This window comes from Hemitrygon akajei, chromosome 5 (assembly GCF_048418815.1).
Source record: "Hemitrygon akajei chromosome 5, sHemAka1.3, whole genome shotgun sequence".
In the NCBI taxonomy this organism is placed as follows: Eukaryota; Metazoa; Chordata; class Chondrichthyes; order Myliobatiformes; family Dasyatidae; genus Hemitrygon; species Hemitrygon akajei.
In genome coordinates, this window is record NC_133128.1 from 110,516,279 (window position 1) to 110,536,539 (window position 20,261).

At 44.5% G+C, this 20,261-nt stretch overlaps 1 protein-coding gene across 1 annotated transcript in view; it reads left to right on the top strand.

Moving 5' to 3' along the window:
• The first annotated feature begins 1,202 nt into the window (after positions 1 to 1,202).
• The window catches only part of cnppd1 (cyclin Pas1/PHO80 domain containing 1), a 58,355-nt gene continuing 39,296 nt past the window's right edge, over positions 1,203 to 20,261 (top strand). Inside the window, exon 1 of the mRNA XM_073046176.1 lies at positions 1,203 to 1,310. Within this exon, the coding sequence (XP_072902277.1) occupies positions 1,242 to 1,310 (69 nt within the window). The 5' untranslated portion in view covers positions 1,203 to 1,241. The remainder of the gene's footprint in view (positions 1,311 to 20,261) is intronic.

The following is a 20,261-nucleotide window of genomic DNA, read 5'->3' on the forward strand; positions in this document are numbered from 1 at the left end:
TGGTTGTTCAGAAACTTTATCAAGATGGCCTGGTTGAAGTCCCCCACAGTAATAGCGAAGGCATCCGGTGTGCTGTTTTGTAACTGCTGATAACGGTACTCAGCTCCACCAGTGCCTGCCTGAGGTGGAATGTACACCATACCAGGATGATGGCAGAAAACTCCCTCGGTAGATAAAATGGACCACATTTGACTGCTAGATGGTCCAGACTTTGTGCGCAGGACTGGGGCAGAAACACCACACCTGTGCACTGTGGTGAGTTAATCATGAAGCGCACTCCCCCTTCCTCTGCCTTTAAAATACCGAGCTGTCCTATCTTTGCAGAACTTTATTAGATGCAGGAGATACCTAATAAAACAGCCACTGAGTGTATACTTACCCCTGACATTTGACCTCCCAATATGCATTTGCACCTCGCTCAGCATTTGTGCACATTTCTCTGCTCATATCTGCAATCGAACTATATTCTGCCATATCCTGTAACAATCTGTTTTATTGTCCACAATACCATCAATCTTTGTTTATGTCATCTAACACAGCCATCAACACAACTCACTCTGTCCGCCCCTCCTTCTGCCTGGCCCCGCCCTTTAATTCTCCCTCTACCCTCTCCATCCTTCCTCTACCCCTCAACTCTCTCCGTCTTCCCATTCTTCCTCTTCCCCCTCCTTAATTCTCCCTCTCCTCCTCAAGTCAAGTCAAGTCACTTTTATCGTCATTTCGACCATAACTGCTGGTACAGTGCATAGTAAAAATGAGACAACGTTTTTCAGGACCATGGTATTACATGACACGGTACAAAAACTAGACTGAACTAAGTAAAAAAACAGAGAAAGCTACACTAGACTACAGACCTACACAGGACTAGTGTAGCTTTCTCTGTGTTGTTTGTTCCCCCCCCCCCCCAACTTTCTCTAACTCTGATTCTCAATCATACCCCGCCCCCGCCCCTGCCCCTGCCCTTCAATTTTCCCTGACTGCCCCGGTCTTTAAGCCTCTCTGGCTCTACCACCCCCACCTCTGGCCTCACCCTTTCTCTGCCTCTGGCTCCTCTCTTTGACCCTCTCTGACGTTGCCCCCCCCCATACCTACCTCTGACCCCCCCCCCTCAATTCCTACACTGGCCCCGCCCTCTCACAATCTCTGACCCGCCCCTCTCAACACTGGCCCCGCCCTCTCATCGTATCTGATCCCGCCCTCTTACCTTTGACCCCGCCCCCTCTCGCTGTTCCTGCGACAAGATGGCGGACTGGGTGGATTCGCTTTTTGACTCCCGCTCCTTCCCGTGCTGTGGCCTCCAGGAGTTCAGTGTGAGTGTTTTCTTGGGCCCCGCCGTTCCCTCCCCCGCCTCGGGCCTCCGGCCTCGCCCACCGCCCTTCTCCAGCGCCTCTACGGCCCTGCGAGCGGGCACAGCCCGAGGATCGAGCCCTTTCGGCCGTGCTGGGGGATCTGACCGTCTTTGCCTTTTTGGCACCAATGTGGACACTTGTACTGTTACTTAATCTGAGATTTATGTGTCGATTATGTTGCATAATTTACCTGTTCCTTTATTAATTCTAAATTTTGTGACAGGAAGGAAATCTCATGGCCTTCAGATTAGTGGGGGGAGTGAAGTCGGGGGAGCTGAGCGAGGGACTCGTGGATATGATGAATTTGGCGAGGGTATCCGTGAGCTGAGTTACTACAGACTTAACATACCTTGGGACTGGACTGGTGTCATTGCACCTTTTCTGCCCAGTGGATGAGGGAAAATTTCAGAATCATGTTTATTACTATTTGTTGCGCGTTACACACAAAAACACTATAGGTTACAATAGGAAATATAAATGAAGTAGTGCAAAAACAGACCAAAATAGGAAAGTAATATTCATGGACTGTTCAGAAATCTGGCAGAAGGGAAGAAGCTGTTCCTAAAACATTGAGAGTGACTTCAGGCTCCTGTATCTCCCCCTAATTGTAGCAATGAGAAGGGGGCATGTCCTGGGTGGTGGGGTAATTAATGATGGATGCCACTTTTGGAGGCATCCTCATTTAAAGATGTCATCGATGCTGGGGAGGCTAGTGCCCATGATGGAGCTGTTTGAGTTTACAGCCCTCTGCAAATTGTCCATTGGCACCTCCATATCAGATGGAGATGCAACGAGTACAAATGCTCTCTGTAGAAATTTGCTACTGATGCAATATCACCGCAGGTGTGCCTTCTTTGGAATTGATTCAGTATGTTGGGTTCAGTATAGATCTTAAGAGATGTGGGCACCCAGGAATTTGAAACTGTTCAGCCTTTCTACTGCCAATCGCTCCTGTCATGGTGATAAGCTCATATGGTTAATGTTGGGAGAGGTATCAGAATGAGTTTTGTTATTGCTCAAGTATGACACACAGAAATCTACAGCATATTACAGGCCCTTTGGCCCACAATGTTGTGCCTACCGTGTAAGCTGCTTGAGAAACTGCCTAGAATTTCCCTTCCCCATAGCCCTCTATTTTTCTAAGTTCCATGTATCTATCCACGAGTCCCTTAAAAGACCCTATGGTATCCTCCACCACCACCATCGCTAGCAGTGCATTCCACGCACCCATCACTCTGTGTGAAAAACTTATCACTGACATCCCCTCTGTACCTACTTCCAAGCACCTTAAAACTACACCCCCCTCATGTTAGCCTTTTCAGGCCTGGGAAAAAGCCTCTGTCTATCCACACAATCAATTCCCCTCATCATCTCATATACCTCTATCAAGTCACCTCTCATCCTCTCTCTCTTCAAGGAGAAAAGGCCGAGTTCATTCAATCTATTCTCCTAAGACATGCTCCCCAATCCAGGCAACATCCTTGTAAATCTCTGCACCCTCTCTGTAGTATCCACATCTAAAGTTGATGAAATTGATGAGCTCGGCATGAGTGCAGGAAGCAGCGCCAACACAGAGAAAGAGTTGGGGAGCATTAGCTTGGAAGGCTAGGAACGTGGACCGCTGCACACAGCCGAGGAAAAGTCAGGTATAGCGACCTGGTGTGTATCATAGCTGGGCACAGTGAACAGCAGGGATAGGTTGGCCTGAATTGAATGCACGCAAAGCGAGGGGTTACCTGCCAAGGGGTACCGCCCACCTCCCTCTGCCTCTCCAGCTCCGACTTGCTCAGCCCACTGGCCAGCGAGACGTTGTTTGGCACCTCTTCCTCCTCCTCGGACGGGGGGAGGCTGTCACCCTCCACCAGCACCTCATCAGCTGCCATGTCTCCTTGCGCAGCTCCGATGTGGCAGCAATACTGTGCAAAACATAATTGATGTAAGTTACAAAAAAAAAGAAAAGTAATGAGGTAGAGTTCATGGGTTCAAGGACAATTCAGAAATCTAATGGCTGAGGGGTGGAAGCTGTTTCTAAATCATAGAATGTGTGTCTTCAGGCCTCCTCTGACTAAAGTAGTAATACATGTAAATTCCATCGTCTCAGTTCATTGCCTCACCATAATTGTGTGTCAGTAATTTTAGAGCCAGCTCTTGCCACAACCCTACCCTTCATCTCCTCCTACTGGCTATCACCCCTCCATCTTTCAGTCCATTTGAAGGGTCTCAGCCTGAAATGTCAACTGTCCATTTTCCTCTCCATACACTGCTTGACCAGCTGAGTTCCTCCAGCTGTTTGTCTTCTATTTTGCAACAGATTTTTTTTCAGCATCTGCAACCTCCTGTGTCTGCACTAAGTCGAAGCTGCTAGGGTAATAGCTGTTAATCTTTTCATGATGAATTAATGCTAGCTGGCCCTGACAGGAACCAGTTAATCCAGACTTGTAAGAGATACATGTGGGAAGCAGATTCTGCAGACGCTAGTATTCTTGAGCAACACACACAAAATGTTGGAGGAACGCAGTAGGTCAGGCAGCATCTGTGGAGGGGAATAAACAGTCAACAGTTTGGGCCAAGACCCTTCATAGGGACTAGAAAGGAAGGGGAAAGAAGCCAAAATAAGAAAGTGGAAGAGGAAGGAGTATAAGTGATAGGTGAGACCAGATTAGGGGGAAGGTGGGTAGGGAGGGACAGTGAAGTAAGAAGTTGAGTAGGGAAGAGAGGGGAATGATGTGAGAGGGACTCACATTTTTCCCCCATTTGCAATTCTGGTTGCACTCTCAGTCCTTCTCACCTCCACCTCCTCCCTCTGATTCCCCTCCTCCTCTTTCTTCCATGGTTCACTATCCTCTCCTATCAGATTCCTCCATATTCAGCCTCTTACATATCCTTCCGTCATATCCCAGCTTGTTTCATCCCCCTCACAATGAGTGTATTTAAAACAGATGCCAAAGTAATGGCACCAAAGATTTTGAAGAGATCGTGAGACAAAGGAACAGAATTAGGTCATTCAGCCCATCAAGTCTGCTGTGCCACCCCATGTCTGATTTATCAGCCCTCTCAAACCCATTCTCCTGCCTTCTCCCCAGAACCTTTGACATCCTGACTAACCATGAACCTATCAACCTCCGCTTTATATATACCCAATGACTTGGCCGCCACAGCCGCCTGAGGCAGTGAATTCCACAGGATCACCACTCTGGGTAAAGAAATTACTCATCTCTGTTCTAAAAGGATGCCCCTCTATTCTAATACTGTGTCCTCTGGTCTTGGACTCTCCTTTCATAAGAAACATCCTCTCCACATCCACTCTATTAAGGCCTTTCATTATTCAATAGGTTTCAATGAGGTCAATCTAAAGCGGAGAACAGGGGCACCTTCAGGAAGGGAAGGGACTGAGCAAATGCAACACTATTCTATCGAATGGGTAACTGTTGGTTGAATATCATGGGCTAATATGCCTATGCTGTGATTTACTGTTTTAAAACGTTGTGCTATTTGCCAACTCTTCTGGAATGAAAAGTTTGTGTTATGTGGGATGGTTGAGCCTGCAATTATGAAGAGGGCATATTAGTTTGAGATTTGGTATGTCACCAAAAACTCTAGCAAATTTCTCCAGATGTATCATGGAGAAAATTCTGACTGGTTATTTCACCGTCTGGTGTGGAGGCTGCAATGCAAAGAATCGTAAAAAGCTGCGGAGGGTTGAAGGCTCAGCCAGCTGCATCATGGGCACTAGCCTCCCAAACATCTAGGACATCTTCAAAAGGCAATTTCTCAATAAGGCGACATCCATTATTAAGGATCTTCACCCCCCCCCCCCCCCATTGCTATTTTCTGGTAGGAGGTGCAGGAGCCTGAAGACACGGTCTCTACATTTTAGGAACAGCCATCAGATTTCCGAACAGTCTATTTTTGCTCTCTTTTTGCACTACTGATTTAATTTTTATATTCCTTAAAGGATATAGTAATTTTTAAAGTACTGCACTGTACTGCAGCAGACAACAAATTTCACAATATATGTCAGTGATAATAACTCTGATTCTGATCTGAATCAGGTTTATTATCTCTGGCATGTGACGTGAAACTTGGTAACTTAGCAGCAGCAATTCAATGCAATAGATAACCTAGTAGAAAAATAATAATAAATAAACAAGTAAATCAATTATGTATATTGAGTAGATTTTTTAAAAAGTGCAAAAACAGAAATACTGTGTATTAAAAAAAGGTGAGGTAGTGTCCAAAGATTCAATGTCCACTTAGGAATCAGATGGTGGAGGGGAAGAAGCTGTTCCTGAATCGCTGAGTGTGTGTCTTCAGGCTTCTGTATCTCCTACCTGATGGTAACAGTGAGAAAAGGGCATGCCCTGGGTGCTGGAGGTCCTTAATAATGGTTGCTGCCTTTCTGAGACACTCTACAGGACTAGTTATGAGTATTTGGATAGACAAGGATGGATTAGAGATAGTCAACATGGCTTTGTGTGTGGTAAGTTGTGTCTAACCGATTTTGGAGTTTTTTGAGTAAGTTACCAGGAAAGTTGATGAGGACAAGGCAGTAGATGTTGTCTACATGGACTTTACAAACGGTTTTGACAAGGTCCCACATGGGAGGTTGGTGAAGAAGGTTCAGTTGCTTGGCATTCAAGTTGAGGTAGTAGATTGAATAAAACATTGGCTTTCAGGAAAAATACAGTGGTTTTAGATGACATATTTAGTTGTTTTCTCTCTCTCTCTCTCTCTCTCTTTCTGCCTGTTCTCCATCTCCCTCTGGTGCTCCCCCCCCCCCCCTTTCTTTCTCCCGAGGCCTCCCGTCCCATCATCCTTTCCCTTCTCCAGCTCTGTATCACTTTCGCCAATCACCTTTTCAGCTCTCAGCTTCATCCCACCCCCTCTGGTCTTCTCCTATCATTTCCCATTACCCCCTCCCCCCACTACTTTCAAATCTCTTAGTATCTTTCTCTTCAGTTAGTCCTGACGAAGGGTCTCAGCCCGAAACATCGACAGTGCTTCTCCCTATAGATGCTGCCTGGCCTGCTGTGTTCCACCAGCATTTTGTGTGTGTTGTTTGAATTTCCAGCATCTGCAGATTTCCTCGTGTTTGCTCTGGAATATTGTGTTCAGTTTTGGTCGCCTCATTACAAGAAGGATGTGGAAGCGTTAGAGAGAGTGCAGAGATTTACCAGGATGCCTCCTGGACTACAGGGCATGTCTTTTGAGCATGGGTTGAGCAAGCTTGGGCTTTTCTCTGTAGAGTGAAGGAGGATGTGAGTGCCTTTTTGTGGTGTACAAGATGATAAAAGGCATTGATTGAGTGGACAGTTGAGATTTATTCCCAGTACAGAAATGGCTAATGCAAGGGGCCATAATTTTAAAGTGATTGGAGGAAAATATGGGGGTGGGTCTATCAAAAGTAAGTTCTTTACACAGAGAGTGATGGATGTGTGGAACACGCTGCCGGCTGTAGTAGTAGAGACAAATGTATTAGGGACACTTAAGTAACTCTTAGATTGTACATGGATGATAAAAAACAAATGGAGGCTGCATGATCGCTCCCTACGCGACTCCCTTGTCCACTCGTCCCCCCCCATCCCTTCCCACCGATCTCCCTGCTGGCACTTATCCTTGTAAACGGAACAAGTGCTACACCTGCCCTTACACTTCCTCCCTCACCACCATTCAGGGCCCCAGACAGTCCTTCCAGGTGAGGCGACACTTCACCTGTGAGTCGGCTGGTGTGGTATACTGCGTCCGGTGCTCCCGGTGTGGCCTTTTATATATTGGTGAGACCCGACACAGACTGGGAGACTGTTTCGCTGAACACCTACGCTCGGTCCGCCAGAAAAAGCAGGATCTCCCAGTGGCCACACATTTTAATTCCACGTCCCATTCCCATTCTGATATGTCTATCCATGGCCTCCTCTATTGTCAAAATGAATCCAAACTCAGGTTGGAGGAACAACACCTTATATACCGGCTGGGTAGCCTCCAACCTGATGGCATGAACATTGACTTCTCTAACTTCCATTAATGCCCCTCTTCCCCTTCTTACCCCATCCCTGACATATTTAGTTGTTTGCCTGTTCTCCATCTCCCTCTGGTGCTCCCCCCACCCCCTTTCTCCTGAGGCCTCCTGTCCCATGATCCTTTCCCTTCTCCAGCTCTGTATCACTTTTGCCAATCACCTTTCCAGCTCTTAGCTTCATCCCACCCCCTCCGGTCTTCTCCTATCATTTCGCATTTCCCCCTCCCCCCCCACTACTTTCGAATTTCTTAGTATCTTTCCTTTCAGTTAGTCCTGACGAAGGGTCTCGACCCGACACGTTGACAGTGCTTCTCCTTATAGATTCTGCCTGGTCTGCTGTGTTCCACCAGCATTTTGTGTGTGTGATTTTAGATGGTTGTCTCTCTGACTGGAGGCCTGAGGCCAGTAGTGTGTTGCAAGGAACATTGCTGGTTCTGTTGGTGTTTGACATCTACTACGTATCAACGATCTGGATGATGTGGTAAACTGGGTCAACAAATTTGCAGATAACAACAAGATTGGGGGTGCAGTGGACAGTGCGAAAGACTGTCAAAGCTTGCAGCGGGATCTGGAACAACTGGCTGGAAAATAGCAGACGTGTGCGGTAGACACTGAGGTGAGAGGTAGAACAGGGTGATCTGGGAATACAAGTCTATAATTCCTTGAAAGTGGCATCATAGGTAGATGGGGTTGTAAACAAAGCTTTTGGCAATTGGCCTTCATAAATCAATGTATTGAATACAGGATTTGCACTGTTATGTTGAAGTAGTATAATACATTGTTGAGGGCTAATTTGGAGTACGATGTGTAGTTTTGATCACCCACAATACCTGCAGGAAAAATGTAAATAAAATTGAAAGTGTGCAGAGAAAATTTACAAGGTTGTTGCCGGGACTTGAAGACCTAAGTTATAGGGAAGGTTAAATAGTTTAGGACTTTATTCCGTAGAATGTAGAAGATTGAGGGGAGATTTGTAGTGGTATACAAAATTATGAGGGGTATAGATTGGCTATATGCAAGCAGGCTTTTTTCCACTGAGTTTGGGTGAGACAACAACTAGAGATCATGAGTTAAAGGTGAAATGTTTAAGGGGAACATGAGTATCTTCTTCACTCGGAGAGTGGTGAGAATGTGGAATGAACTGCCACTGCAGTCTGGAGACAGGGATGACTTCAAAATTTAAGAGAAAGTTGGATTGGTACATGGACGGGAGGGGTATGGAGGGCTATGATCCGGATGCAGGTCAATGTGATTAGGCAGATTAATGGTTCAGCATAGACTAGAAGGGCTGAAGGGCCTGTTTCTGTGCGGTAGTGTTCTATGATTCTGTGAAGCAACATAACTTTAAGATGTTTGGAGGAAAGTATTGGGGGGGAGTGTCAGCTTTTTTGCACAAATAGATGAGGAAGAAGTTGATAGTGGTTAAGAAGGGGAACGGTGTGCTGGCCTTCAGTGGTAGGGTGACTGCTCAGGAGCTGCAAGGTAATTGCACCTCAATAAAATTCTGGTTAGTTCAGGATTGAATTATCATGTTCAGTTCTGATTATCTCATTATAGGAAGAACGCGGAAGCTTCAAAGAGGTATAAAGGAGATTTACCAGGATGCTGCCTCGATTAGAGAACATGTTGTTTGAGGAGACATTACACAAGCTAGGGCTGTTCTCTTTGGAGCAAATAAAGATGAAATAATTTGGTAAAGATTGTTGGAAACTGATGTTTTTGATCCAAGGTTCTTCAAAAGTCAAGAATGGTGTAAAAACTATTGCTTGTGACTGTTTATTAATCATTACAAGAATGAAACAAAGGAAAAGAAACATGAGGGAGAGACAAAGACAAGGGGACAAAGACCAAAGAACAGACAAAAGAGAGTGAATCTGGCCTCTTATCCCAGTTTGCTAATTCCATTGAATTTCCATAGTTGAGTTAACCAATCAGGTAGCCCCCATTCAAATAATGTGATAACCGCAACTGCAACTACTGGAAAACACTGAACCATTGCACATATATAACCAACAGTATAAGCAAACACAGAAGTGTTAACCTCCGAGGAAGATAATTATAAAGTCTAATCCAATAAGGTGTATAAGATGATGTGAGGCATAGATAGAGTGGACAGTCAGAGACTTTTTCCCAGGGCAACATGGCCAGTACCAGAGGACATCAGTTTAAGATGAAGAAAGATTAAGGGAGATGTCAGAGGTCGATTTTTTTTTAACACATTGGTGGGTGCCTGCACTGCTCTACCAGCGGTCTTGGAGGCTGATACAATAAAGATCAGGCCTCTATTAGTCAGGATCGACCATGGATATTGTGTCCTAGCTGTCTAGCAAGCCAGGGCAGTACAATATGGAGAGCAAGCTGTTGCCTACGTAGAAAGCTCCCCCTCTCCTCGTAACTGATGAACCCAAAGGAACGGCAGAAGTCAATGCACTTTGGCACCGGCAGTGTTGCAGGAGTTGCCAGTCAGCATTGAACTCAATAAAGGACTACCTTAGGGACTCCAGCTCCAGATTTTTCCCTCTGCATTTACTCTTGAAGCCTTCCCCATGAGTGGGTATATCTGCAAGGCAATGGAGGTTTGAGATCAGAGGTTTCCTTCTAGATGAGCTGCCAACCACGGCTGACGAGCCCCATCTTCTTGGAGCGTCTGCTTTTAAGGCGCCAGTAAAATGCCTTTGTCTCTTGTCAGTAGAAACGGTTCCACCAGGCTTAGTAGCCAAGCCACACGTGGCCAGGAGCTGGACTTGGTTGTCAGAGGCTATTTGAGGTGCATGCCATTGGGAGGATTTAATAGGTAGTGGGAGCTTATTCCCTTTTAAAGATATAGCACATGGAGATGTGAAAAATGGCAGAGCGTTGTCTGTGAGAGAGGGAAAGGATAGATGGAGTGTGGAGTTGGTTGTTGTAGGTTGGCACAACATTGTGGGCTGAAGGGCCCGTGCTGTGTGTACTGTTCTATGCTGTTCAAGTGATTTTATTTTGGAACCCAGTCTGATCAAGAAATGCTATATTGAACCAATTAAACTTTTTTAAAGCCTTTTATGTCAACATGGGTCTAACCAGTGATCAGAGCGGAAGCGATTTGCTGGAACTTAACTGAGCTAAAACAATTCATTGTTCATGTTAGCAAAGTCAATACTCCTAGTCACACTTTCTAAACAATTGTAAATTGCTGAGCATGACTCTGTCAGAGTGGCTACTGCTGTTTTTGTCCATGAGCACAAAATGACCTCAACCTTAGTTATCCCTTGAGTCAGGCTAAAGTCAAAGTGTTTTGCAATGGAAAAAAATAACATATTGCTTGCTCCTTGCCTGGCCAAACAAACATTTGCCAAGTACACTGAACCTTCCAAGCTGATGAGAATTTTGTGAGAATGAGGATTCAGCCGAATGGCAGTGAAGTGAGCTGGAGCCACATCTGGGGATTCATTGGCTTCCTTTTATGCACACAGAAGCTCTCTGATCTATCATAACATTGAGTGCCAGCAGTACTAACTAACACTCTCATCTCTGAGTCAATCACATTTGGGTTTTTTTTATTTTAGAGATACAGCATAATAACAGGCCCTTATGGCCCAATGAGCCTGGACAGCCCAATTACAACCATGACCAGTAACCTACTAACCTGTATATCTTTAGAACGTGGGAGGAAAACTAGAGCACCCAGAAGGTCACAGGGAGAACATACAAACTCCTTACAGACAGCAACACGGTTAAACCCTTGCTGCTGATGCTGCAGTAGTGTTATGTTAACTACTACAATACTGTAGTAAAGGTTCTAGAAGGCACAACAGTGCCTCTATTTCCTTAAAAGTTTTTGTGGATTCAGCACGTCAGCAAAAACTTTGGCAAAGTGGAGAGTATTGTAGCTGGTTGCATCACAGCCGGGTCTGAAAACACCAACGCCCATCAACAGAAAAGGCTGGAGAAGTCCATCACAGGCAAAGCCCTTCCCACCATTATATATATTTGCATGGAGCACTGTCACAAGAAAGCAACATCCATCAAAGTCCCCTCATGTGCTCTTCTCACTACTACCATCGGGCAGGAGGTACAGGAGCCTTGGACCTCATGCCATCAAGTTCAGGAACGGTTGTTACATTACAACCATTAGGCTCGTCAACTGGTGTGGATAACTTCACCACTACGAACTGATTCTGCAGTTTACCAACTTTCTTCAAGTTCTCTTATCATTCATTTTCTCAGTATTATTTTTATTTGCAGTTTGTTTTTGCACGTTGTTTGTCACTCTTTATGTACAGTTTTTCGTAAAATTCTATTGTATTTTTTCTTGTAAGTGCCTGCAAGAAAATGAATTTCAAAGTAGTGTATACATATTTTGACAATAGATACTTTGGACTTTAAAATTCTGTTGTGGAAATCTCAGCTGACACCTCAGGTTAGAATAGACAAAATCTTGGCACCTTTTTCTTCAAGAATGGCATTAAAGCTCCTGTAGCATTTTCTCAGAGGAGCAATCCCGAGTGACCTTCCAATTTTTATCCCTTGCTGTTGGAACAGATAGTCTTGAACTTATTGCATTGCTCTTTGCACAAATTAGTGTTCTTTATATTAAAATATTAACTAGATTTCAAAAGTACTTAATTATAAGGTGCATTTTTCCTCCTCCACAAAGTGTAATGTACTGCATAAAACTAGTCTGCTTTCTTCCATAAATCATTTACAGAAACCATAGCTGTGGAACTTAAAGGAAAGAAAAGCCTATGTAAAATATACCGTAGATTCCGGACTACAGAGCGCACCTGATTATTAGCCGCAGGCTCTAATTTTAGAAATAAAATCAATTTTTTAATTGTAAAGGCCGCACCGGATTTTAGGCCGCACCGCTACTTTTAAATATACATACGTATCGGTAACACAAATTACGTTGCATATACTTTTTTACTGAACAGCACGAACAACATTCCAATATCTCCTAGCGACTGGTAAAAATATATATATTGCAGCCTACCAGGAAAAGTTATTGATCGACTTTAACTTAAAAGCAGCGTTTTCGATCGGGTCTAATCGGGTCTGACGCTTGCGCAATGCGATCGGGTCTAATCGGGTCTGACGCTTGCGCATTGCGATCGGGTCTAATCGGGTCTGACACGCTTGCGCAATGCGATCGGGTCTAATCGGGTCTGACGCTTGCGCAATGCGATCGGGTCTAATCGGGTCTGACGCTTGCGCATTGCGATCGGGTCTAATCGGGTCTGACGCTTGCGCAATGCGCTCGGGTCTAATCGGGTCTGACGCTTGCGCATTGCGATCGGGTCTAATCGGGTCTGACACGCTTGCGCAATGCGATCGGGTCTAATCGGGTCTGACGCTTGCGCATTGCGATCGGGTCTAATCGGGTCTGACGCTTGCACAATGCGCTCGGGTCTAATCGGGTCTGACGCTTGCGCATTGCGATCGGGTCTAATCGGGTCTGACGCGCTCGGGTCTTGCTTCGAGTATTTTCCATGTTGATGAGGGTGAGTACAAATGACTGATTTACAATAATTTAATTGTGAAAGTGCGCTTGATTTATCGTACAATTTCATTGGACCTCTGTGAACTACTCATCAATTTTATTGGTCTACTGTTACGAGGCAAAATGTTTACGAGGCGGCATGAAAAAAAAACCATGTATTAGCCGCTCTGGATTATAGGCCGCAGAGTTCAAAGCTGTTCAAAATGTGGGAAAAAAGTAGCGGCTTATAATCCGGAATCTACGGTAAATGACTAAAATATGATGAAGGGTCTCAGCTCAAAACATCCAGTTTATTCCTCTCCATAGATGCTGCCTGACCTGCTGAGTTCCTCCAGCATTTTGTGTGTGTTGCTCTGGATATCCAGCATTTGCAGAATCTCTTGTGTTTATAATTAACCTATATATTAGTTAGAAATCTGAATATGTGTGTTGTTGACTTTTCTCAAATTATCTTCAAAAGCTGTTACTTCCACTGTTTGATAAATTATCATCTGGATAGCATGAATTTACTATTGCCTCAGAGAATGGAGAAATTAGAAGGAATAATTCTAAATTTTTAATTGTTTACACAGAGAAAAACTTGGCAGTCAATTGAAAGTTGTATAATCCAGCAAAGGTCATTGAACTGGTCCACTTTCTTGCTCATGTGCCGTGCCAAACTTCTCCCACGTTGCTTTGTCTCATTTCTTCTTCATGTATTCATTATGGGCAGCACAGTAGAGTAGTGGTTCGTGAAACACCATTACAACATCAGTGAGCAGGGTTCAATTCTCGCAGCTATCTGTAAGGTGTTTGTTCTCCCAATGACCGTGTGGGTTTCCTCCCATATTGCAAAAGCATGTGGGTCACATGAGTGTAATTGGGCAGTGCAGCCTATTCTGCTGTCTTTCGAAATGCAATTTTAAAAAAATCAAGTGTTCTCTTAAATTAGTTTCAAGTGTTCTTTGGACTGGAGAATGGGATGGTGAATAATTCTACACTTACAAACAAGCTGGAGGAACTCAGCAGGTCGGGCAGCATCCATTGAAAGGAGCAGTTAACGTTTCGGGCCGAGACCCTTCGTCAGGACTGAAGAAGGAGGAGGCAGGGACCCTATAAAGAAGGTGGGGAGGAGAGTGGAAGGTGCCAGGTGGAAAACCAATCAGAGGAAAGATCAAGGGGTGGGGGAGGGGAAGCAGGGAAGGGATAGGCAGGAGGGGTGAATAAGGAATGTAAGGGGAAAGCACTATGGGTAGTAGAAGAAGGCAGAATCATGAGAGAGGTCACCTGCCTATCCCCTCCCCCACCCCTTGATCTTTCCTCTGATTGGTTTTCCACCCTCCCCCCCCCCACACCTTCTTTATAGGGCCCCTGCCCCCTCTTCCTTCAGTCCTGACAAAGGGTCTCGGCCCGAAACGTTGACTGCTTGTTTCAACGGATGCTGCCCAGCCTGCTGAGTTCATCCAGCTTGTTTGTGCGTGTTGATTTGACCACGGCATCTGCAGTGTACTTTGTGGTAAATAATTCTTTCTGAAATCCAGCTCAGGTGTATGACTGGTTGATTAGTCTTCTGCTATGTGATGCAGGGATTTGGTTCTTAAATTGAAGTTTAAATGGGTTTGGCCCCTCTTTAGAATGGTCAGTCTGATTTCATTATGGCGTTCACAATGACTGTTGCTCTTCATGTGATGGAGATTTCTAAACTAGGTTGAGAAAGTCGGCAGAGGTCTGTTTAAAGAGCTGGCAAGATTCCATCATGTTTTTAATTATTATCTATTGCATTGTGTTGCTGCAGAGACAAATTTCATGATGTATGTCGGTGATATTAATTCAGATTTACTGAAATTGTGATCTATTGAGTGTATGGAGAACAGCTCATAATGTGATTCAAGTTTGAATTGGATTGATTTATTTTCTTACATCCTTCACATAGATGAGGAGTAAAAATCTGTACGTTACATCTCCATCTAAATGTGCAATCATAGTAATTTATAATAAATAGAACAGTCAATGTAATACAGAGTACACTCATCAGTGTGAGTTGATCAGTCTGATGGTCTGGTGGAAGAAGCTGTCCTGGAGCCTGTTGGTCCTGGCTTTTATGCTGTGGTACCATTTCCGGATGGTAGCAGCTGGAATAGATTGTGGTTAGAATGGCTTGGGTCCCCAATGATCCTTCGGCCCCTTTATCACACCTGTCCTTGTAAATGTCCTGAATCATGGGAAATTCGCAATTACAGATGCGCTGGGCTGTCCACACCACTCTCTGCAGAGTCCTGTAATTAAGGCAGGTACAGTTCCCATACCAGGCAGTGATGTAGCCAGTTAGGGTGCTCTCATTTGTGCTCGCTGGGTGTGCAGTCTCCAGCGTGTTGGTCTTGTGCAGTTCCTTGAGATCCAAGTTAATATCAGCCTGCGGCGGAATGTACACCATTGTGATGATAACAGCCATGAACTCCCTAGGCAGCCAGTAGGGCCTGCACAGCAGCGCCAGGTATTCCAGATCCAGGGAACAGAAGGATTTGAGAGCATGCACACTTGTATGGTACTCACCTCAATATTGAACTGGTTCCACAACCTATGGACTCACTCTTAAGGACTTTACAAAGCATGTCTCAATATTTATTGCTTATTTATTTTTTATTATTAATTTTTTTCTTTTTGTATTACACAATTTTTATCTTTTGATTTCTAGTTTAAGGTAGCAGTACTGAAGTTGTGCAACAGCTTACTGATAGATCAGAAGGCTAACATACAACCAAAACATCATTAATAACACTTTACTGAGTTGGTTGTATACAATCACCACAAACAATGAAGAGGTGAGTGGAGGTAAAGGTGACTGGAAGGATGAGGATCCATGCTGGTGTCCTGCAAAGTTGGGGTGCCACGTGTTTGAGGCAGTTTTGGAAACAGGTGTGGAATTGGAATGAGTGATTCTTAAAGGAGTCAAGATGGAGAAGCTTTGGCATCTGTTCACCTAAACCAGGTGCGAGGTTGCATCTCTCTAAGCACCGAGCTGATTTGGATAGGTTGAGAATGGCTTCGGGTTGGGCGGCGAAGTCTAGGCCCTGTGGCGGACCACAACCTAGTGTTTGGATGATTTAAATGTCAACCCAGATAGACTGCAAAGATAGGGACCACAGCCGATTTCGCTGGCTCTCCTGCAATGTTCCCTCCTCTCTCTCTGGCACTGAGGCTGTGAGTCCGCTCCCGCTGCTCTATGCTTTGTGTCTGTGAGCTTCGCAGCAGTTTGTCCTGCTTTATGATGAACTCGAGACCAAGGCTTGTCTTTGGCCCTACTCCAGGGATTCCGATCTGTGGACTCAATTTGGTTCTGAATGCTGTTGTTTGCTTCTATTGTTTGCATAATTTATTTTTTTTCTTTGTTGTTTTTTATAATTAGGTTTTTTTGGATTTCTTGCTTTGTAAGCCTGTAAGCAGAGGCATCTAATTTATACATAGTTTGATGCAGCACCGGATGCAGCGATCCAGATCGACGGGTTTACTATACACTGTCAGCATAGATAAATAGAGCCTCTCAAAAGCAGAGGTGGAGGAGTATGCCTCATGATCAACTCTTCTTGGTACACAAATATATCAGTGCTTTCCCAATTCTGCAATATCAAGCAGTAAAATGCCATCCTTTTTACCTACCACGGGAGTTCTCTCAGGTCATTTTGGTGGTTGTTTACATTCCACCTCAGGCCAATATCAAGCAGGCTTTAGATGATCTGAGCAATGGAATCAATATGCACGAAACAGCACACCCTAATGCCATCACCATCATTTGGGAGATTTTAACCAGGCCAGTCTGAAAAAATCACTAAGCAATTATCATCAACAGATCACTTGCAACACCAGAGGAAACAACACACTGGACCATTGCTACACCACCATCAAGAATGCCTATCGCGCTATTCTACGCCCTCACTTTGGGAAGTCTGATCACCTGTACTTCTACTCCCTGAGTATAGGCAGAGACTGAAGACTGCAGCACCTGCAGTGAGGACCAGGAAGGTATGGACAAGGGAAGCACAGGAACACCTACAGGACTGCTTTGAATCGGTGGACTGGACTGTGTTCAGGGATTCATCTTCAAACCTGGATGAGTATGCTGCAGTTGTTACCAACTTCATTAAAACCTGTGTGGATGAGTGTGTGCCCACAAAGACTTACTGTACATTCCCAAACCAACAGCCGTGGATGAACCAGGAGGTACATCGTCTCCTGAAGGCTAGATCTATGGCATTCAAGTCTGGTGATTCAGGTCTGTACCAGAAAACCAGGTATGATTTGCAGAGGGCTATTTCAAGGGTGAAGAGACAATTTTGAGCGAGGTTAGAGGCGACATCGCATCTCTGGCAGGTTCTGCAAGACATTACTTCTTACAAAGCGAAACTCAATAGCATGAATTGCAGTGATGCTTCACTACCAGATGAACTCAATGCCTTCCATGCATGCTTTGAAAGAGAGAACACAACTACAGCTGTACCTGATGACCCTGTGATCTCTATCTCAGAGGCTGATGTTAGACTGTCTTTAAAGAGAGTGAACCCTCGCAAGGCAGAAGGTCTCGATGGAGTACCTGGTAAGGCTCTGAAAACCAATCAACTAGTGGGAGTATTCAAGGACGTTTTCAACCTCTCACTGCTATGGGTGGAAGTTCCCATTGCTTCAAAAAGGCAACAATTATACCAGTGCCTAAGAAGAATAATGTGAGCTGCCTTAATGACTGTCACAGTGATGAAATGCTTTGAGAGGTTGGTCATGACTAGACTGAACTCCTGCCTTAGCACGGACCTGGATCCATTGTAATTTGCCTATTGCCACAATAGGTCAACGGCAGAAGCAATCTCAATGGCTCTCCTCATGGCTTTAGACCACCTGGACAACACAAACACCTACGTCCGGATGCTGTTCATCGACTACAGCTCAGCATTTAATACCATCACTCTCGCAATCCTGATTGAGAAGTTGCAGAACCTGGGCCTCTGTACCTCCCTCTGCAATTGGATCCTCGACTTCCTAACCAGAAGACCGCAGTCTGTGCGGATTGGTGATAATATATCCTCCTTGCTGACGATCAACACTGGAACACCCCAGGGGTATGTGCTTAGCCCACTTCTCTACTCTCTATATACCCATGACTGTGTGGCTAGGCATAGCTCAAATGCTATCAATAAATTTGCTGACAATACAACTATTGTTGATAGAATCTCAGGTGGTGATGTGATGGCATACAGGAGTGAGATATGTCAACTAGTGGAATGGTGCTGCAGCTACAACCTGGCACTCAACGTCAGTAAAATGAAGGAGCTGATTGTGGACTTCAGGAAGGGTAAGATGAAGGTGCACATACCAATCTTCATAGAGGGATCAGAAGTGGAGAGAGTGAGCAGCTTCAAATTCCTGGGTGTCAAGATCTCTGAGGATCTAAACTGTTCCCAACATATCAATGTAGTTATAAAGAAGGCAAGAGAGCAGATGTACTTAATTAGGATTTGGCATGTCAACAAATACACTCAAAAACTTCTATAGTTCTACCATGGAGAGCATTCTGACAGACTGCATCACTGTCTGGTATGGAGGGGCTACTGCACAGGACCGAAAGACGTGGCAGAGGGTTGTAAATCTAGTCATCTCCATATTGGGTACTATCCTACAAAGTTTCCAGAATATCTTCAGGGAGCAGTGTCTCAGAAAGGCAGTATCTATTATTAAAGACCTCCAGCACCCAGGGCTTGCCCTTTTCTCACTGTTACCATCAGCTAGGAGGTACAGAAGCCTGAAGGCACACTCAGCAATTCACGAACAGCTTCTTCCGCCTCTGCCATGGACATTGAATCTTTGGACGCTATCTCACTTTATTTTTAAATATACAGTACAGGTAGTCCCCGAGTTATGAACGACCGACTTACGGACAACTCATACTTACGAACCGAGGAAGGAGAACACCGTCTGCCATTTTAATTCGGATCGCGACGCCGTCCGCCATTTTAAGTCGTTGACGTTGACACTGTATTGAGTGCTTAACTGTATATTTGGCTTAAATTTTTCTTAGTAAGATTCACCCTGACACCGCTCCCGTGCCAGGTTGATGTCGATCCAGTGACTCCCATACCATCCGTGCCGGGTTGATGTCGAGCTCGCCACTCGAACTCATTAAAAAAAACACTGCCACCTCCAGTTTAAATTCCCACGCGGAATATTGTGGATGATCAAAAACACAAACCCAGCACAGCCCCCACTTGTCCCATTTAACCTGTCTCAGTGTTGGTGGTCCTTAGGACCCAGCAGACCTTGGGAGCCAGCGGAGCTCGGGTCCCGCCGCCCACAGTGTTTCTGTTCCATTGACGGGAAGAGATCGCGATTGAAAATAAAGTGGAAATATTAAAGCATTTGGAAAGAGGTGAAACACCATCAGTCATTGATAAAGCGTTAGGCTACAGTCGGTCAACGATCGGAACAATTTTAAAGGATAACGGATAAGGTGAGAATAATGGAGCATGTGAAAGGCCCTGCCCCAATGAAAGCTACAATTATTACTAAGCAATGCAGTGGTTTACTTATTGGAATACATACGTTTCTTAAGTGTTTTATGTGCATAGAAAGGTAAAATATATACTAAGACAAACGTTTGACTAACTGACGCTAAATAATACCGGATGTACTTGTTCCGACTTACGTACAAATCCGACTTAAAGACGGACTCAGAAACAGAACTCGTACGTAACCCGGGGACTGTCTGTATTTCTGTTTTTGCACTTTTCTATGTTCTACAGACCGACTTTACAGAACTCTTTTCAATTCATGTTCTCAGTATTTTTATTGGCACAGTTTGTCATCTTTAGCACATTGGTGTTTATCAACCTTTGTTTATATATAGTTCTTCATAAAATTCTATCATATTTCTTTTTGTGGATGACACCATGATTTGGGGTGTAGTGGACAATAAGGAAGACTATGAAATCTTGCAGTGGGATCCAGGCCAGCTGGAAAAATGGGCTAAAAAATGGCAAATGAAATTTTTATGCAGACAAGTTTGAGGTGTTGCACTTTGTGAGGACAAAGCAAGGTGGGACTTGCACAATGAATGATAGGGCACTGAGGAGCCTAGCAGAACCATAATACAGATCCATAATATCTTGAAAGTGACGTCACAGGTGAACAAGTTCATAAAGAAAGCTTTTGGCTCATTGGCCTTCGTAAATCAAAATACTGAGTACAGGAGTTGGGATGTTATGTTGAACTTGTATAAGGCCTAATTTGGAGTATTTTGTGCAATTCTGGTCACCTTCCTTGGAAAGCTATCAATAAGATTGAAAGAATACAAAGAGAATTCAAAGTAAATTTTAAATTTTGCCTACATTAACAAATGAATATAATGTAGAGAACTGAAAACAGGACGACACAATTGCATAGCTGTAATGTAATA